Source organism: Amblyomma americanum, chromosome 9 (genome assembly GCF_052857255.1).
Source record: "Amblyomma americanum isolate KBUSLIRL-KWMA chromosome 9, ASM5285725v1, whole genome shotgun sequence".
In the NCBI taxonomy this organism is placed as follows: Eukaryota; Metazoa; Arthropoda; class Arachnida; order Ixodida; family Ixodidae; genus Amblyomma; species Amblyomma americanum.
In genome coordinates this window covers 27,780,117-27,799,230 of record NC_135505.1, presented here as the reverse complement: position 1 = coordinate 27,799,230, position 19,114 = coordinate 27,780,117, and the positions used below count along the sequence as shown (strand labels likewise).

Sequence of the window (19,114 nt, the reverse complement as noted above, 5' to 3'; positions counted from 1 at the left end):
TCTCATAGCTTCTTCGCGGTGCAGTTGATCCGAGGGCCTCTCAAATTGGTGGGTACCCTAATTACAGTCGTTGTCGCACTGAAATTCAGCTACGCAGCAACGTTCCTGAAGGAGAGCAAAGATACTGGCTGCTATTAAGTTCCTAGACAAAATTGCAGCCGTGTTTCGGTGTCAAGGAGACGTCTCGCATTGAGGTCACAGAGTGCTGAGATCACTGGAGAGTCAGATGGGTAAACTTGCATCTTCCTCCTTGTCAGCAACGGGAAAATGTGATGCCTTCTCTTGGCTTATCTGCCCCGATGTCCAAACCGTTCTGCAGGCTAGCCTCGTTCTTCCTGCGCTCACTTGCGCTGCCTCTGAGCCTGCTAAAGGCCAGCCTGTCGATTGCAGCGGTCGGCGCCTCGCACGCCGCGTATGAGATGTACGAAAGCAGGTAGCTCCATCCCATCACCGAGAAAAATAGGGAGACCTGCAAAGAGATGCGCAACTCATTTTAAGTGATACCGGTATAAGGTGATCGAACATTTGTGTACAATCGCACCTACTACAATTGCAACGCGAAAGTGATACAAAATGCGCAAATTATTAGGCAGCTGGTGAAAGGCGTCTTCCCGGTGGCATTGCACCTGACTCTTCTCTTATGCAAGCCAGTTATAAGTGACCGAAGAGGAGGTCCCTTATAATGAAAGTGCAGGCTATGATGATCATAGAGGCTTGAGTAAAGCTTATGCGCGAATAGTTGATACCAAGTATTAACAAGAGCCCCGTTCGGGTTCATAAACGTAGACTGCCGCTTTTATGATCCACTACAAAGTGTACTAATATGTTTATCAGCTGAAGCTCCCTAGCAACTCTAGCTACAATGCAGATAACAGCCCGTAGAACAATCATGACTACACTGCAAGCGCTGGTGCCTCATCTGGTAGAACTCATATTTGTGACTGTGCTATCGAGCTCCACTGAATCTCAATTTCTACGTATATGTTCGGCGCGCGTCTTAGCCTCATTGGTTTCTCCCTGCAAATTAGATAACCCCAGGCAACACAATGCCGAGCCCCTATCGGTCCCACATGGGCAAGTGGGGCTAGGGCAATCCCTCAAATACATACGGGTGCCGCTGAGGTGAATAAGGTCAAAGACGAAATGGATTACTCGTGTTAATCGTATGTGACTCCCACATCGATATTTCAATGGATAACTGAGCCCTCATTTCTACATACAATTTTCTCGGATCCCCGTCGCCTTCAGAGCCAGACTAAACAAAGATGTCGGCTTCATGCTAGTAAAACCACGGCAAGAGCAAATAAGGCCGCCCATTCAGAATCGCTGCAAGACTGACAGCGGCTGGTGTGGAGCTGACAAGTAGGCATACCCGCACGACACCCACGTCCCCTCCTTGTGGGGCACACTGGAGTTGAGATGCAACGCAAAATGTTAGCTCTATGTGGGAAAACCTCATGAGGCCATATTGCAGCCGCCCACGTAAGACTGCTGCAGGTGTGACATCGGTCATGACAGCGCTGGACAACAAACATGCCCGCACGCTGCCCACATGGGTCCTTGTCGGGTACTAAAGGGCGTTTGTCACCTGGGACTGCCGACGCAATTTCGCCGTCGGTGCTACACCAGCCATAGCGGAGTGGAACCCACTAGTGTACCTGCCTTCTGCCGTATATGGATTCTTTTATTTTGCTTATTTATATTATACGTGATTATGAACTACTCATGCAGGTGTTTTAAACACTATAACTGTTATTCGATTACAAAATAGAACCGTATTTTTGGCTCTCGCATTAACGCAAAATTGTATAAAATAGACCATGCGACATCCTTCGGCGGTGGCTTGAAATACCTGCGATTCTAACAGCTTATTCTAGTCCGGAACACATGTGGGCTGTCCGCAAGGCACCCTCATCGCCGGGCCAAATAAACTCAGCACGGGCAGTTCACATTTCTAATTCTGCCCTGGTTCTTGCAATAATTTTTCAGGTGAGCGACTAAGACCGGCCGGACATGTAAAACCTACAGCGCGATGTTGGGCCCCTAATGGTCACAAGCGGATGGGGCAGACCTCGGAAAAATGTCACGTAGTATCCATGAGGGAAACACGCGGGCAATCCCACTTTGGGCTTGTCCCTGCTGAGAGCGCATCGGTCTCATTCTGTATCCGAAGGGCTAACCGAGATAAAAAAAAAATGTGGGGGCGATCATTAGGAATGATGCGGGGGAAATACAATAGCATTCTTCTTTCACTCGAGGGTCTGTTCCAATTCTCATTCTATTCTAAATCTGAGTCCATTGCTTTTCGCTCCTCAATGTATTTGAATTGTGATTATATTCACATTCATGCCATAGAAACTACGCAAAATGCGTCGCATTGATGGATCGCGATGAGTCCTCACACCACTACGGGCCCATAGGCGCGCTGGTTAAGCGATCAACCACAGCGCCGGCACGTGGTTGTTTTAAGCACTGTCAGCGATGGGGACTTGTAAGACGCAGGTTGCTCGTCCTCACCAACGCTAGAAGGAGTAGCTCCCGAAGGCATCAGTTGTGCGTGCAGTTCTTCGCAAGACTGACTATTTTGAATGTAGGCTTACTGTTGCCTGAGACATTTTCTTTTTAGTCATTTTCATTTTTGCTTGAGTCAATCTTCATCCGGCATCGCCTTCCTCTCCTCTACATGTGGAGAGGAGAGGGAAAGAAGGATGGTGAAAGAAGGAATTGGTTGGCAGGTTACAGAATCAGCGAGGGATATCCCCATGGACAACATTGCCACGATTGGCAGGTGGGGCTTCACAGAGACGCCGTCTCCTCTGGACACCTTTCGCCTTTATGGCCTACCTAATTCTATCCGACAGAAAAAGAAACGTTCGCCCCCGGTGGCTGCCCATGTATGTCTGAAGTGATAGATGAGCTGACTTGGTGGGCTGACCACACTGGGAATTGCGAGTGGAAGTGGGCAGCCAAACATGGGCTTCTAAAATCGGTCCGTAACTACCGATTGATGTGATTTGTGGGCAGCTCGGGTGAGGCCGATGGGCAACCCCGTTGCAGGCACAGATTGGTACCACACTGGCTTACCCGCAACGGACTAGAGGGGCCCGCACTTAACTGCACATTTTGCACTCCATGGGACCTCTGGAAGTTTTGTAGTGATAGCGACCTTACGGTAGCATTTCGAGCCTGCATCGTAGCGGCGCCGCCACCCTATGGCTACACCGCCACCCTGTGGCAGCGCCGCCACCCCGTGGCATCTCCGTGCTATCACGTGGTTGGTCACGTGGCGCGGAGCGGCTGCCGGCGGTGCTGCGCCGTGGCTGATTACTTGGTTCGTCACGTGGTTGGTCACGTGACCAGCCACATGGTGCGGAGCTGCTGGCAGCGCGGCGCGCCGGCGAAACCGATCTGCAACAGCTGTGCGCATGCGCTGTCAAGTGGGACGAAGATGAACAAGGAACGCCCAGCGAAACGGCGCTGCGAAAGACTGACTGCAGTTCCACTGAGCAAGTTCCACCCGGCCAGCTGGAGCTATAGCGTCACTCCAGGTATAACGAGAGCCAAACCACAGCCAATGTTTTACTAGCCTAGTAATCCTGCCGTTTATTAGCGCGGTTAGCAGACCCTTTCTCGCTTTGAGACAGTTAACGATCTCTGATGGTGGATGCGACAGTGGCCAAGCATGTCACGGAGCGTTTGATGTATTATAATGCAGTCAATTATAAAAAAACTGTTTAAAATAAACCACATGGGAGAGAACTTGAGCTTCAGTTTTTGTATCGATAGCTACATTACCGTAGCATTTCGAGCCTTCAGTGTGGCGGCGCCGCGGCGGTGGTGGCGCCGTCACGCTGTCACGTGGTTGGACACGTGGTGCGAAGCAGCTGCCGGCGGCGTGCCGCCGTGGTTGTTGACGTGACCAGCCTCGTGGCTGGTCACGTGACGCGGAGCAGCTGCTGCTGCCGGCGGCGCGGCGCGCCGGCAAAACCAAGCTCCCAGAGCTGTGCGCATGCGCCGTGTCAAGTGGGACGAGGATGAAGAAGGAACGCCCAGGAAAACGGAGCGGCGAAAGACTGACTTTGCATTTGAACTGAGCAAGTTCCACTCAGCCAGCTATAGCTATCCCGTCATTCGGGGTTTAACCAGAGCTTATCCAGCGCCAATTTTCCGCTAAACACGGCAGGTTTTCCACATTTTAAGAATGTGTCGTCACCCGTCGTCGCAAAGGCGGCCTCTCTGGTGTACGCACCCGGAGCGTGCGCGTCCTTACCTGATTGAAGTGCGACCAGAATAAGCGCTCCCTGGAGGCGAACTGCATGAGCTCGATGAATGGCAGGTGGATGATGTAGACGCCGAACGACAGCTTGCTCAACGGTACGAATACGTTGCAGGAGAGGAACCGAGCGAAAACACCTGGAAAAAATACAAATAGACACGCAGAGGCTCCCCATCGTGCTGACGGAAAAGGTGGTAACGCGCCTTCGAAGGGCAAGTACATGTATGCCTTAACCAACACTATACCCTGTATGCCTTGTCGACTTCAACTTTCCTAAGCTCTCTCATCTTTTCCTATATGCGCATTGGTTCAAGCAGCCTCACCGCCTCGGCCCGTAGAACAAGTCAGCGTGATCCAGGCTAAGGAGACCGACCATAGAAACCGGTCCGCAAACACAGCCAGCATAGTTCCGGCCTCGGAGGTGGGATGCGGATTCTTGTACCAGGCAAACTTCATGAAGAAACAGCACAGCATGCCGATCGTAGCTACGCACCACCCCGTGATCTCCGCTGCCTGAAAAAAAATAAATAAAAAAACGGAATAAGAACGGCCACTGCTGAAGGTCGCACAGCAACTACCTTCAAGAATGCGATTGGTTCCGCTGCGGCCTAAATGACTTTCAAGCCGTGAATTTGTTTGCGTGCCTTCTACTGCTAGCCTCGCCCACTTGCTGAAGCATTTGAGATTTAAAATACAGCATAACAAACTGGGCCTTGATGAGTGAGCTACTAGGCGATGATGCACCCCCTACAGGAAAATCATCCTTGATTGTTCCTTACGGAAAACAAAAAGAAGACAAGAGCACGAACAGCAGAATGTAAGAGGAGCTGCTACTAGCTTAGTTTTGGTGATCAAAGTAGTATGGTGAATAGACGTATAAGGGAGGGTGCGAGTAACTGCAACGCAGCTATTGCCGTAAACCACATTCGTTGAGATAATTTTGTTTTGATATTGGTAATACTCAACGGATTTTTACGTTCCGAAGCAACACTGCTAACAATGAGGAACACCGTAGAGAAGCTCTGAGTTTATTGCGACACTGTAGTCATGGCCCGAGCAGGAATCGTGAGTGGCTCAAATTCGGGTTGCAGGCCTCGCAGGCGACGGCTCGCTTTGTGGACAGGTGTGGCGTCTGCTCGTCGGGGAGAAGCGTCAGGGCTATCGTCCCGGTCAGCGTACATGGGATGATACCCAGCACGGCTCCACCAAAAAAACGTGGTTCGAGAACCACGAGGCGTCCTTCTCTAACTGGGCAGCTTTTCGCCGCGAGGTTCTCGCCACGTTCAGTTCGAGCGAGCGAAAGGAGAATGCCGAACTTGCCCTTCGCTCCAGGTCACAGCAGTCCAACGAGAGCGTGGCCATGTTTATTGAGGACATGACCCGCCTCTTCAATCGGGCCGACCCAGCCATGCTGGAAGCTACAAAGGTGAGGCACCTTATGCGTGGGGTAAAGGAGCAGCTGTTCGCTGGCCTCATGCGCGACCCTCCGAGAACTGTCGCCGCCTTTGCCAAGGAAGCGACGTCCATAGAACGTTCCTTGCAGGAACGGAGTGCCCAATACGGCCGTCAGGCAAATGTTGCGGCCGCTCAGTACTGCACGTCCTTGCCAGGCCCCGGGGATGAGGCGCTGCGAGCGCTTGTGCGGAGCATTGTCCGCGAAGAACTGCGACACCTCCACTTGGTGTCGCCTTCTTTTTTTTTCTTCCCCTCGCGTGCGGCATCGAGTCGATGCCTCTTAGATGGGAGGGGCAATGCCACGCTGCTGACTTTCGGCCGGCGCCACCTGGAGGTCGAACTGTGTTCCCGAGCGCGTGGCCGAACGTCTTCTTTGTCCAGAACGAGCGCGGCGGTGTTGGCAAACCTCGCCCGAGTGAACAGCTTTGTTCTCTGTATTTTCGCCGGTGACACTGTGTTCTTCAGCGTAAACTATACTTGAGCTGCCAAGAATTTTAACACTTCGCATCCGTAGAAAATGTGTTGTGTCGCGGGTCCCGTGAAAGTTGCTTGACTTTGGGACCCTCGCCTGTATACAGAATTTATGTGCTTATCCAATATGCACCCAACAAATTCTAGATTGAAGAAAAAAAAAACAGGCTGCCTTAAATAGTCAAAGTGGAATACCAAGTCAAGCTACACTAATACATTAGCGCTGCGTGATCCGAAATGTCTCAGTTTTAGCGAAAACGGAGCTCTGAGAAGGCAGAAAATTTCCGCTCGCAGTCGGAGTCCTCCAACTACGCCTGGTGACGTGAGTTCTCCGTCGCCACACTCGGTCCATCACTTTCTCGTACAGGACTATTTCGACGGCACTGGGCAAGTTGTGTCGGGGAAGCGCTCACATACTGATACCGCGTATTATTTGGAGTGCGCTGGTAATTTTTTTTTAACGCGTAGTGTGAATCGTTGGTGCGTAGATAAGCAAGCACGCCACAAGGTGCTGCCACTCAGGGAATTAAGACACGAGCACGGCGTCCCCACATAACTAATGCTCCGCCTCAGTGATTTTTGCTCAATAAAACGCTGTTTATTTTTTTTCTTTAAAAAAAAGAAATTACGATAGCCTCAAAAAGCGGGCTCATTGTGACGAGTCAGAATAAAGTATTGCCAATACTACATCGACTCAGACACAGCTGTATTCCACCCCTACCAACCTCTGTGAGCATGTGGCACCGATCCTATTAAGGAAGACCGCTTTCGTCACTTTGCAGTCACTAATGCGTGCAAAGAAAAAAAAAGAACGAGATCAGCATGAACACACAAAAAAACACAGCCACGTGATAAGCCCCCGACAAAACTGACTAGAATACCAAGCAATAAAATCAAACGAATATCCTTCAGCCGCAATACAAGCAGCGGCGAAATTTATTGGGGTTCGACACTATAGAAGAGCAAACTATTCTTAATTATTCCGCAACTATTACACGAACATCCCGCACGCAACGAATGGATGAACACAGCGTAAAAGCTTTTCTACTCAGAGGTGGACATCTGACCTCAAAATATCAACCTCACCTTAATCTCAAAAAAAAAAAATTGCCGACCTCACTCAACCTCAACCTCATCAGTTGAGATTAGGGTCTCCTGAGACGCCCTCACCTCACTTTTCCTGTGGCCACTGGCGACCTCACTCAGCCTCACCTCAACCTCAAATTTTGAGGTTGAGATCGGCTTCTCGAATCTTAGAAAACAAACAGAAAAAACAAAAAGCGATTGAGAAGTTTTTCAGTTAGGAACAATTCTGAGAATCCTGCAAGACAGGAAAGCCAAAATGATGACGGTATAAACTAGCGGCACTAAGCGGTCTGTAATTATTTTATAGGGTGTGCACAGACACTATTGATGTGCACGCAATAGGAGAAGCTTATGATCTGGGATCAACCCTCGGAGAGTTTATGGCCTGCGGACAGGGGTGTCCCTTACGCGTTTACCACCAGTACGTCCGGGGGTACTTTTTCTTTAGGTTGCTTCAGTAGCTGTTTTTAAGCATATCAATACCAATATATCGGCAACCTGCTTCCAGTATACTTGTTCGTTGCAAGCCTCTCGCTCATTCACGCAAGAACCGGCATTTGACAAACACAGACCTTCTACACTACCTGTCAAAAATTGGGAGAAAGGGGAGGTATCCAGGATACTCTTCTTATATTTTGGAATATTTAGCGAATGTAAGAAAACTGGTCGCTGATATACTTTCCAAAGAGTCGGCTACGCATGCGCATATCAGTATATTTCGATTTTCTAGCTCTATCCGGCATAGCGAGAGGACTCAGCGGAAACGAAAATTTTGACACCCAGCAAACGCTCTTTTCAGTCCTCTGTATGCTGTCTTCGAAAACTCTTAACAAGGTGCGACTGCATCTACCAACAGAGGCGCGTTGTATTTATGTCTATGGAGAAGCGGGCGGCTTCTTTTATTAATGCGAAAACATTAGATGGCTCAGTTTCAAGGTCATATCCGCAAAAAAATGTCCGCAAAAAACGGCACCATGTGACCTCACAAGCCGAGAGAGACGCGACGAAGATGATGGCACTTCAAAAATTAAACCAATTAACATACTTTAATTAAAATGTATGATTAATAGTTAATAAATAAATTAGATACTGACTAAGTAGTATAATTACTGATGATGTCATATGAGTATGACGTCATACCAGGTCACGTGATAACGATGTAATGTGACGTCAAACCTAGTCACGTGACCACGATGTAATGGCACGTCACATCTAGCCACGTGACAATGATGTAATGTCACGTCATACCATGTCCCCACCCACCCCCTTCACCCACATTACTACGCATGCGCGCATGACGCATTAGAAAGTGTCTAAAACCCGGTCCACATTAATGACGTTCGGATTGCCCAGCAGGTAAACGCGGCAGCTCCCATGTATGACATACTGCGACGGGCATGCAACAACACGTGCCGTTGAAACCTTGGGATGATGGCGATAATGGTAATAGTGATGATGATAATAGTGCATCTTTAGGAGCCCAGAGAAATCTGATATACCGCTACCAAATTAAACGTTGCCAGAAAATTGAATAAATATTGTACATTTCCCAGCAACCGAAGACAATAATTTTGCGGGAAAAACAGGAATACCTGCAGCTAATAATTAAGTGTGATGATGTTGATGCTTTTGGAAGGTCAAGACCCTCCTCCCTTTCCGTTACTTCCCTGCAGGTGGCGATGCTAATGGTTTGGAAACCCTGGGAATTCTCTGCTCAAATTTCGCCGTAGCGCAATCTTTATCCTAGCACCCCCCCCCCCCTCGCCCCCTCAACTGGACAAAAAAAAAACGCCTAAATACTCACACGCCTGAACAGAATTCTGGGCATCATTTCGTCAGCCAGTTTGAGACAAGCTGTTTTGTGTCAATCACTTGTTTTCCTTCAACACTGAACTAATCAATGGTACACCGGCATCCTTTATGTTTTTTACCCGCGAGTACCGCGCGAGCATTCTGCGAAGCCGTTTAAGGTGGATGATGGGTCTCTGCAAAATAGTTAAGGGAAAGATAACGCTGTGGGTATTGCCTGGTCGTCTCCGAGGCATGCCGCCAACCTAACTGATCCCATACGAGAAAAAACAAAGGGAATGGTTACAAGCTTACAAACAAATTGCACACTAAAACAAGCGAACAACAGTGCCTCATTAAACGTCATATTAGAAGGCATGAAACAGTGACTCAGCAGCACAGCGTCAGCACGTAATCAGTTCTATTCACTCATCTTCATTAAAAAAGAAAGAAAAAGAAATTAGGTACCACATCGTCATACATTCATTGTAGTTTTAAATTTTTTTACCGCTATAACACTGCTATGCTGGCAAGTTCATTCCGTGCTGCGGTATCGGCATAGTATGTGAATTTTCGAGGAGAAAAATACAGGAGGCCAAAAGAGGTTATTCGGAAGGATATAAAATTAACTTATATTTGCATCTGCTTGCATTACGAAACGGGAATATACAGAAATAGTATGAGATTCGAAAGGGGGAGACACCGATCAAAAGCTTCGACGGTGATATACAGGTTTTTGTGGCTTCGTGATTTGTCATCAAATCAGGAGGTGTCCTTGTTAGTAACCGCCTAAATCCAATTCTCTCGCCTGTGCGAAACTTCTCCAGTTTCTGTTAAGTTATCGTATAGTTTACAGCAGGACCCCTTTTACTTGACGGCAAGGCAATAGCTGTGACGTCAGCGCCGGCAACGAGCATGAACACGAAGCAGTCTTGCTTGGGGCCATCCGCGCTACGACGAATTTATTGTGTGCTTGTTGGACTGAAATTCCGTGCTTGTGACATCAGACAGAGCTACCGCGGGTCAACGTGAGTTATGTGCTTTGCGCGCTCCCGGGAGTTTGAGCCAACCGGCAGGAAGGTACGGCTGTTACGCCAATGCGGGAAGGAGAAGGGAGAGTGGCGTGCCGTGACAGCAGCACTCTTTCCAGGAAGACCAGGGGGATTCGTCTTCCTTTAGGCTCGGACTGAACGGACATTACGGCGCAGCACCAAAAGCTATAAGCGGACTGCGGCATCTGGTTGTCCAAATAAGGGAGACCCAACACGAAGCGTCATTGTATGAACACTGCGGTGGTGCGTTCCAACTCCGCTTCGGAAGCGGCACTCGTCGGAGTAAGCCGCGGCAACTGAAAAAATTCTTGACCTCAAAAGTCTAGACCTAAAAAAATCAGACCTCAACCTCAGACTGAGGCGTGAGGTTGATGTCTGATTTTTTACCTGACAAAATTTCTAGCCGTCGCCAACCCCACCTGAACCTCACCTCACGACGTGAGGTTGAGATCATTTTGAGGTTGAGGTCGACCTCATGAGCGTGCCCACCTCTGCTTCTAGTACATCGCTGTACAGTTAAAAAAATTTATAGACATTTCCTATTGTCGGTAATGCGAAATTCGAGCGCAGGTCTTCACACGCCACCTGCCACCGCCAGAAGGTGGCGTGTTACGCTGTCAGCCACCATCCGAGACGTTCCCGTGGCAGCCACCTTTCGGTTGTCCTTTCCTCCTTTCTCGCCGTGGCAGGTGGCCTTTAATGCTCAAATTACCCACCATGGTTGTCAGGTGGCGTGCTACGATGACCACGACGCCGGTTCCACAAACGTGCACCTAGCAGCTGCGCTCTAAAACAGTCTCACGCTCTTTTCGAGTATACAGGGTACATCCATAACAGCATTCAAAATTATGCAATTCTTTCGATTTCCTTTTGCACGTAACTTATGAAGAATGATTGAGGAGCGTTTGGACGGAAACGGAAGCACGCCGACGGGCAGTACATTCTTTTTTTTTTGCTTGATGTCATCTTTTATCCCACGAATACTATACTTGCCTGATGCCGGAATTCTTTTATCCGCACTCGAGACGCAATATCTGCTCCAGAGCGCATCTTCCACGCCTGTTCTTGTGTTTAACAACTGACACCTACGAACACTGAACTGCATTGGCACGATGCGAAAAGGAGTCCGACAAAACATCACTGCACTGGCTTCCTGTGCGGTGTCCCTCGCTGAGAACAGGAGCGAAAGTGCATTCGAAGACGAGCGGTACACTAATTCGTCACTCGCAAAGACAAATGGCCGACGAGCAACGTTTGGCGTCGAAGAAGGCACCGCAGAAGGGTGCATAATGCTTCCTCTTGGCGAGGGAAAATACTTAACGCTAAATCATTTTGCTCGGCTGCTATGCTACCTTCGCCGCCGAAAACACCGACGCGGTTACATGCACTTGCGCACAAGACAGTAACTCATCAATAAGAAACCCACGACGAACTGACGAACTGCGCGACGAACTGCAGTTCGCACACACCTGCCAACGTCGCTGTCTCGCTAGACGTGATCGGCATCATTGCACTTGACGCTCGCTTAATACTCGCTCTCTGATTGACCAGGGAGCTCCGGCGAAGAGCCTTCATAAACGTGACGCATCTGTCACCATGTTTCGCGGACGATTTGAATGTGGAAATGTTTCAGAGATTTAGATTTTGTATTTCTCAACAATGCGGCATTTTCCCCCCCGCAGAAAACCAGTGGGCAGTGCTTCCGAGGAGTAATGCACCTGTATTGCTTAGTTCGCTATTTTTTTTTCTTCCGTGTCCCATAAACTGGCTAACAGGAAATTTCTAGCAGGTTCACTAAATGTTGGCAAATACTGCAGTTCGCTCTATTGCTGACCCGCCATGCACTCAGCAGTGAGCAAACAGGAACATTAGTTAATAGAAGAGGCTTCGTAATAAGGAGCCGAACGCTGCGCGCTTCAAAACTAATAATCGACGCCACGAATACAGTGCCTAAAAGGTGTTTCACGTAAGATATTACACAATTTTTAAAAATAAGCTTTCTTAGCTATAAGAGCCCTTTTTTCAGCGCAGCATTTTCAGAGGTGCAGTACATCAGAATATAGCTAAGACGTGCTAAGTAACAAATACTGATTGCTTAGCTTTTAACTGTTACTGTTAGGCTCCTCAATTATTGAGAGGCGTGTAGACCACCGTAAGTAATATCCATTTCAGTTTTTAGAAATTTGAAGACGCAGTGACCCAACAAATTGTGGCTATATCGCGCTAATATACATGCGCTTTAGAGATGCTTGCAGGCAAAGCAACTCCCCCCCCCCCCCCCCCCCCCCCCTGTGCACGTAACTTGTAAGGAGCTAAAATTTGTTGGGGACACACCGCCGAGGGTAAGCAAGTTTTCGAAGTTCTAAGAACTGTTATCGATATTGCTTATGGTGGGCCACACGCCTCGCAGTAATTAAGGGACCGAACATAATGCTTAAAAAGTTAGCTATTCAATAATAGATTACCAGCCTGCTGGTTAGGGCGCCTTAGCTGTATTCTGACGTACTGCACCGCTGACCATGCTATGCAGAAAAAAGCGTTATTCTTACTCAAAAACCCTACTATTTTAAAATAGCGTAAAGTCTTAGGTGAAACATCCTGTACAGAGCAAGCGGCTTCGGTTGCTGGTAAACAGCTAGCAACAAATCAGATACGAACACTCTAAGTTAGTTTAAAAAGCTCTATCAAATTCTATTTTTAAAGTTACGGTTTATTCTCCGGAAAATTTCAACCTGATATTGCAGTGTGGCATCGAGACATTATCTGAATTCTATTGTTTTACCAGGACGCGATGATATCTCGATGAATTCAGGTACATAACATAGCCAGCTTTTGCAGAAAATGGCGGAGAGGCCAAATCGGTTGTTAAGTGAGGTTATGTAGTTTATTTCCCAAGCTACATTGCTTGGAAGGACGCCCGCTTCTCTCAATGTTGTGAGAAAACGCTCGACCCTGGCGGGTCTGACGCCGGATTCAGCTGCTTTTTTCGGCTTACACTGCCTTTCCCAGATTCGCTTTTGTAGAGAGCTTTGTGCAGCCCTTTTCTGCGCACAGAAGCGTACATATAGCTGTTCCCCAACAGCCGAACGAGTTAGACTATGCTTGCGTCCAGCGAAAATCCTGCCACTTTTTTTACTTGTTACCACAAAAAGCAGGTTCCACGTATTGTAACGCTTCTATGTACACACTATTACAATTTAATTGTTCTTGCCGTCGCCGGTGCCTCAAGCCCCAAGTTTTCGTCAATGCAGGAATTTGCGCAGCAGGCAAGGGTGTAATGAAATCAAGAAAGTAAAATATTTCTAATGCGTTGTCGTAGAAATTCAGTTGATGTTAAAAAAAATACAGGGCAAACATTAAGAATCTGAATGGTTTCAAAATGCGCGCCGTCTGCTCAAACGTTTTGAGAAAAACACCAGTTTACGCATTGAAATATCTTTCTACAAAGTTATACAAGCATGCAAAATGTAATCCTTCACTGAAAATGCAAAACTGAAAGCCTTCAAGAATAGAACAAACGAGGCGATGACATAGATTATAGCTTGGAGCACTGCGTAGCCCATTTTTCATGTAATGATGACGACCTCTTTCTTCCACCAATGCTCACCTTGGAAATTTTCCTCTCCCTGAAGTTGTCAATGAGGAGACACGTGATGCATCCGCTGAAGTAGCACATGCCATGACAGAAGGGCCGTTGGTAATGGTCACTTATGGTCTGTAGTGTGCCCCTGCAAAAGAGCAAATCAATCCACAGACATATGTACGTGAAACGGGTACTCGTTGCTCCGTTGTGCCTCCGGAGTTTATACAACATAATGAAACCAGCATGAAAAGCGGGAACACTAGAAGCGGAAGTACGCAGGACAACGCTGAACTAACAACTGATGTTTCACTTAATGATAGCCGACCCAGATATCGAAACAACACTTGCGATGACCCTTATGTCGTCCATAACTCTGCCACACTGGTAGCAAAACTCAAACAAGGCATTACTAAAGCTAATCGACGTTCCCTGTTGACATAGAGGACGTGTTTTATTCTATACTCAATGATTACCTGTTTTGTACAGTGCGCGAATAAAAAGAACAGACAGGTGGCATACCTTTTCAAAACACGAGTGGAAGACTTCTTTCGAGGAGATTTTGGCGTTTAATGGTCGTCCGCCACTGTAGACATATAGGAATGCAGCACGTGCAGAAGAATGGTATTTGCATTGATGCAAGTGTAGCTCCGTGTTGTGCCAAATTTTTATGGATAAATTTGGCAACTCTCTTCGATGCAGCCTAACAGATGAGCGCATTCTTCGTGTATTTAGGTGTTCTCGCGTTTTTGTAATCATATAGAAGCTCGCAGCTGGTGCCTTGCTTCCAGTTGTTGTCAGCAATGTGCTGAATGAATTTAGTTCCTGTGCGAGGACTGAGTTTTACCGCTAAAAGGCTATATCAAAATGCGATTTAATTTTTGGATTTAAAGCTTACATTCAACGAAGGCCCCATATGCTGTAGGTAAGAACTAAGAATGAACTTTCGCAATACGCCTCATCGCACTCATCGCAATGAAGTGAGGCATAGCCAGTCTTTGCTTGAAGAAAGTCCGACAGAAAAGCTGTCCTCACGCAGTGAATGACAGATTTCGTCTGCAGGTCCTTCGCTCAAGTGACGCAGCTTCTTCGGCTGACGTACTTCGTGTAGTGGCTGAGTGAGTGCTATGTAAAATTAAAAAAGAGACCATCGGTGCTTTCGGGAAATCTAGACAGGAGAGGAAGAAACTCGAAACTGTGCCTTTCTTGTATGACATATCACATAACCTGATGAAAATGAGCAAACAGCTTGCTGTGACGAGGGTATTCTCCACACTTATTAAGTTGTCTTGTCTGCGCTCTAGAATAGCCAAGGGCAAGGAAAGAAGGCAAGTGGCTAACGGCTGCAGAGTGCAACACGTGTGGAACATGTGCAACACGTGTCATGTGCAGCTCAGACCGGCAGATGCGTGAATGACTAGGCACAAAAACACACTAATTCTCGGGAAAATGTATTAGATCCAAATACCGTCCCGCGTCTTGGAGGAGAACGAAGGACTGCGTCTCGGATTTCGACAAGATTTAGTTATTAGGAAAAGGAAGAAACAGATGACAGAGAGACAGTGGAAGACATTTACATTAGTCTGCAAGGAAGTGACACATGCGTCAGTGTGTCTTTTCTGCTTCTTATGAATAAATCCTTTAAGCTGCTAAAAAGCGGTGTGCTCGTGTAGGAATCAGCGAAATAGAATATTTTGTCGACGTATTTTCTGCTTGAAGGCTGAGCGTGTTTTAAATTATATTTCACATAGGTGCCTTGGGCATCTGTTAAGCATACTTCGTTTTCTTACCTTGGTCGGCCATCTTTCAACAGAACATCATTTCATAGTCTAGCGTTGTCCTGTGCACTACCTTTCCCTGTGCTGCCGTTTTTGTCGCTCGTTTCATGATGTTTGAGGAACACGAAATAGCCGGCATGGTTACGCTGTTGCTGCGGAGTGCATATTTAGTTTTGTTCCACTACAACTCTTTGATGTCTAGTGCTCCTGCGGATTTTATTTTATGAAAGGTGGATGGCCAGAATGAACTACCTGATGACAGAGCTGTTTCCCTGTGTGACGTTCGGTTGTTAAGTACCATAGAAAGCAAAAAAGGCAATTGCTGAATTGTAGTATATAAAGTTAAGGGCACTGTGTATCCGCGAAATAGACGTACGTGGACCAACTTCCTTGTTCTCCGCCACAAATTATAAATTCGGGTAAAAAGGTGCCAGTTATGTGATTTATGAGTACAAGTCGTACTGGATTCTCCAGCTATATTTGCCTTAACGATCATTTTGCTCCTAAATTATTTGCGGCTGTCGCCTATGCCATCATGCCGAATTCAAAGCAGCTAATGCTCTTGGCTTCCTTTAGTACTTAAGCTGGAATTGGAGAAAGAGGAATGAAAAAACAATAACTAGTTAGAACTGCAGACGGAATGGGTCTCCTGGGTGCTTAGAGCGGGAAAGAAAAATATGGTTGGTTGTAGAATCAGTTAGCATTAGTGTAATCCTCTTCAAATCTCTCAACCTTTCAAAACATCAATAAAACTTCGGTTTGAGCTAGTTAGTGCATGATGTTCCAAAGGTAAAGAATGAGCGCAAGCACCAGACAATCCACGAGAAAGAGAGAAGCACAAGGATAGGCGCTGTACAAGTGTAGCGCCCGTCCTTGTGCTTGTCTCTACTTGGCGGATTGTCTAGTGTTTGCGCTCATTGTTCGCCTTTCAAACCAGTTCTCCTCTGTCTACTTGCCAGTGCCCCAGCCTAACCACAAAAGCTCTTGTGTTTAACAACTGTCAACTCCTCCAATAACCTTAATCACCAGATGAGAACTCAGCGTTCGAACCGGACACTTTCTCTCTCAACACAAAAACAGACCGTCCCGTATAGCACGCTTTCAATCTATGTGAAAAGCTGCTGCCGAATCCACATTACATTTCTCTGTCCACTGCAGCGACGAAAGGAAGATATTCCAGGTAGCGTAGGAATCACTTTGTTCAAAACATTGATAGCATCAGGACTAGAAGCAAGAGCAGCCATTCCGAAAATTTGATTCGTCCCAAAGTTCATGCCGAAATTCCGACAAAAAGAGGCCTGTTTCCTACCACTGCCTGGCCGATTTGAGTACTTGTTCTCTATCGCACTAACTCGCGAACACAATAAAAAGAAGGTTAATCCTGAAATGCATTCAGAAACTATTTCCATAAACACAGTAAAACACAGTAAAGCCAATGCGACTTTTGCGATCGTAGAAGACTGGCAGCCAGGCAGGCACGGAAGAAGGCGGGCAGGTAGAAAGGCATACTGAGACGTACAGGTAGGTAAGTGGCAAACCAGAAGGAAACAGGCGGACGGCTGACCGGGCATGTGGGCGAAAAAATATAAACTGGTAGGCGGAGAGACAGAGGCAGGCACGCGGATAGGTGGACAAGAATGCGGACTAGCAGTCACGTGGGCAAGCAGGCAGTCTGCCAGGCACGCACAGAAAGACAAGCAAGCTGCAAGGGGGAGGTAGCAATGCTAACAGGTTAGGTATCGAGAAACCGGGCAGGAAAACGAGTTTCAGGCAGACATAAAGAGACAGGCATACAAGCAGAAGGTACGTAGGAAAACATCCAAAGGCATGCAAGGGCAGGCAAGTGGTGCTGCAGGAATGCAAAGGCACGAATGCGGACCATCTATTTCGCGAGAAGGCGGACGTTCGAGAAAAATATGGAGGCCAGCTAGTAGAGCTAGGAATGATGCAGAGACAGAAAAAACGGCAGGCAAGTGAGCATAATCCAGCGTTCGAATGGGCGGGACCGTATTGGTAGCCGGGCGGAAAAGCAAATGGGCCAGGTCGATCAGGCCCGCAGGCAAGGGGGCAGTCTGAAACAAACATGCCGGTGTCCAGGCAGGGGCAGGCGACGAGGAAGGCAGGCATGCCGAGCCAAGAATGTGGATAGGATTGGACTGGCAGGAAAGCAGGCAGAGCTAAGCGGTAGCAAGCAAGTGAAGGCCTACAGAGGTGGGCAGAAGCACGAAGAGGCAGGCGAGCAAGCAGTTCGCTATATGGACACACTGAGAGAGACGCTTACTGTGGTGTGGTGCCAGGAATGATGATGAATGGCTGAATGTCCGGGTTACTGGCCAGCGTCCAGACAACCACAGCGTAGCTCAGTAGCCCCAGCAGGGTGAACGTTCCCAAGGCAAGCGTTTTCCGGCTGTGGAAAAGCAGTGTGTGGTGCGCTAAAACATGGAGGAGTAATCAAGCTGACTCTTTGCAGAATGAACAGAAAGGTCATCATAGTTCAGTAGAACTTTCATTTTTTTGTTAAGCTTTCTTCAGCCATATCAGTTCTTCGAAAACTAGCTTTATTTCACGGTCGTATTCGGAGGATTGGAAACACAGCAAAAATATATGCTACCTAATTTCTGGATCGTTGACCTCCCTTTAACCGACAAAGGGTTTACGTTTACCTGTGCTCCGTCTACCTTCACCTCCCTGGGCGCTGTTCTCTTCCACCGAAAGCAAGTAGCCAACCTGCTCAGGTACATTTCTTTTCGGAATTCTCAGCTGCACCGCAAAGACTAATATACGAGTGGAAAGTAATTGCAGTTTATGCCGTCTCCCAGTTAAGATGTTCCAAGTTTCAAGTTTATTGAGTAACGCACACAGTAATACCGAATACATTCAAATGAGTACAGAAGGAGGTCCCATAATACACGACTGTCGGGGGGACCTCCTAGAGCAAAGCAGATGGGATTGAATCGCAAACAATGGAAGGCAGTGCATCAACTAGTTAGCACAAATACACAATATACAAAAAGCGACGGAAACAACATTATGTGTGAAAAACGGAACAAAAAGTATATGCAGTAGAAACTTTGAAACATAATGCAAAGTAAATAAAACTTCAAACAAGGGTTACTACTGTTTAGGCATGTGAACTGCACAGCAAACGAATTAAATGATCTTTAATGCGATGAATAAATGAGTGAAGCGTAGACGACGCTTTAATTTCACATTGTAAAGTATTCCAACAGGACATGCCGACAAATATTGAAGCAAATTTTCTATAACTATTCCTCGCTTTAGGCAAAATGAAGATTAATACGCTGGTGAAACCTAGCAGGATTAGTATTTATAAGCTGATCAGTGAAGCCATCAATACGAGCGTGATTAATTAGCTTGTACATAATGATGAATAATTTCACGGTGAATAATTGTTTTAGTGGAAGTGTGCGCAATCTATGATAAAGTGGTAAGGAATGTGTTTGGTATGAACTGAATGACATGAGCCTGATGGCTTGATTGTGAAGGCGCTGCAGTTTTTCGATGTGTGTGAAATATGTATTTCCCCAGCAGGATAAAAGAGTAACTAAGATGACTGTAGACATCTGCATAAAATAATGAACCTATTATGTGCGGTTGAAAATATGCA

General features: G+C 47.2%; 1 protein-coding gene across 1 annotated transcript in view; it reads right to left on the bottom strand.

Moving 5' to 3' along the window:
• Window positions 1–206: 206 nt before the first annotated feature.
• The window catches only part of LOC144103263 (nose resistant to fluoxetine protein 6-like), a 64,662-nt gene continuing 45,754 nt past the window's right edge, over window positions 207–19,114 (bottom strand). Inside the window, exons 9-13 of the mRNA XM_077636028.1 lie at window positions 17,768–17,893; window positions 13,736–13,856; window positions 4,600–4,789; window positions 4,271–4,413; window positions 207–469 (exon numbers count right to left, since the gene is read on the bottom strand). Coding sequence (XP_077492154.1) covers window positions 254–469; window positions 4,271–4,413; window positions 4,600–4,789; window positions 13,736–13,856; window positions 17,768–17,893 — 796 coding nt within the window. The 3' untranslated portion in view covers window positions 207–253. The remainder of the gene's footprint in view (window positions 470–4,270; window positions 4,414–4,599; window positions 4,790–13,735; window positions 13,857–17,767; window positions 17,894–19,114) is intronic.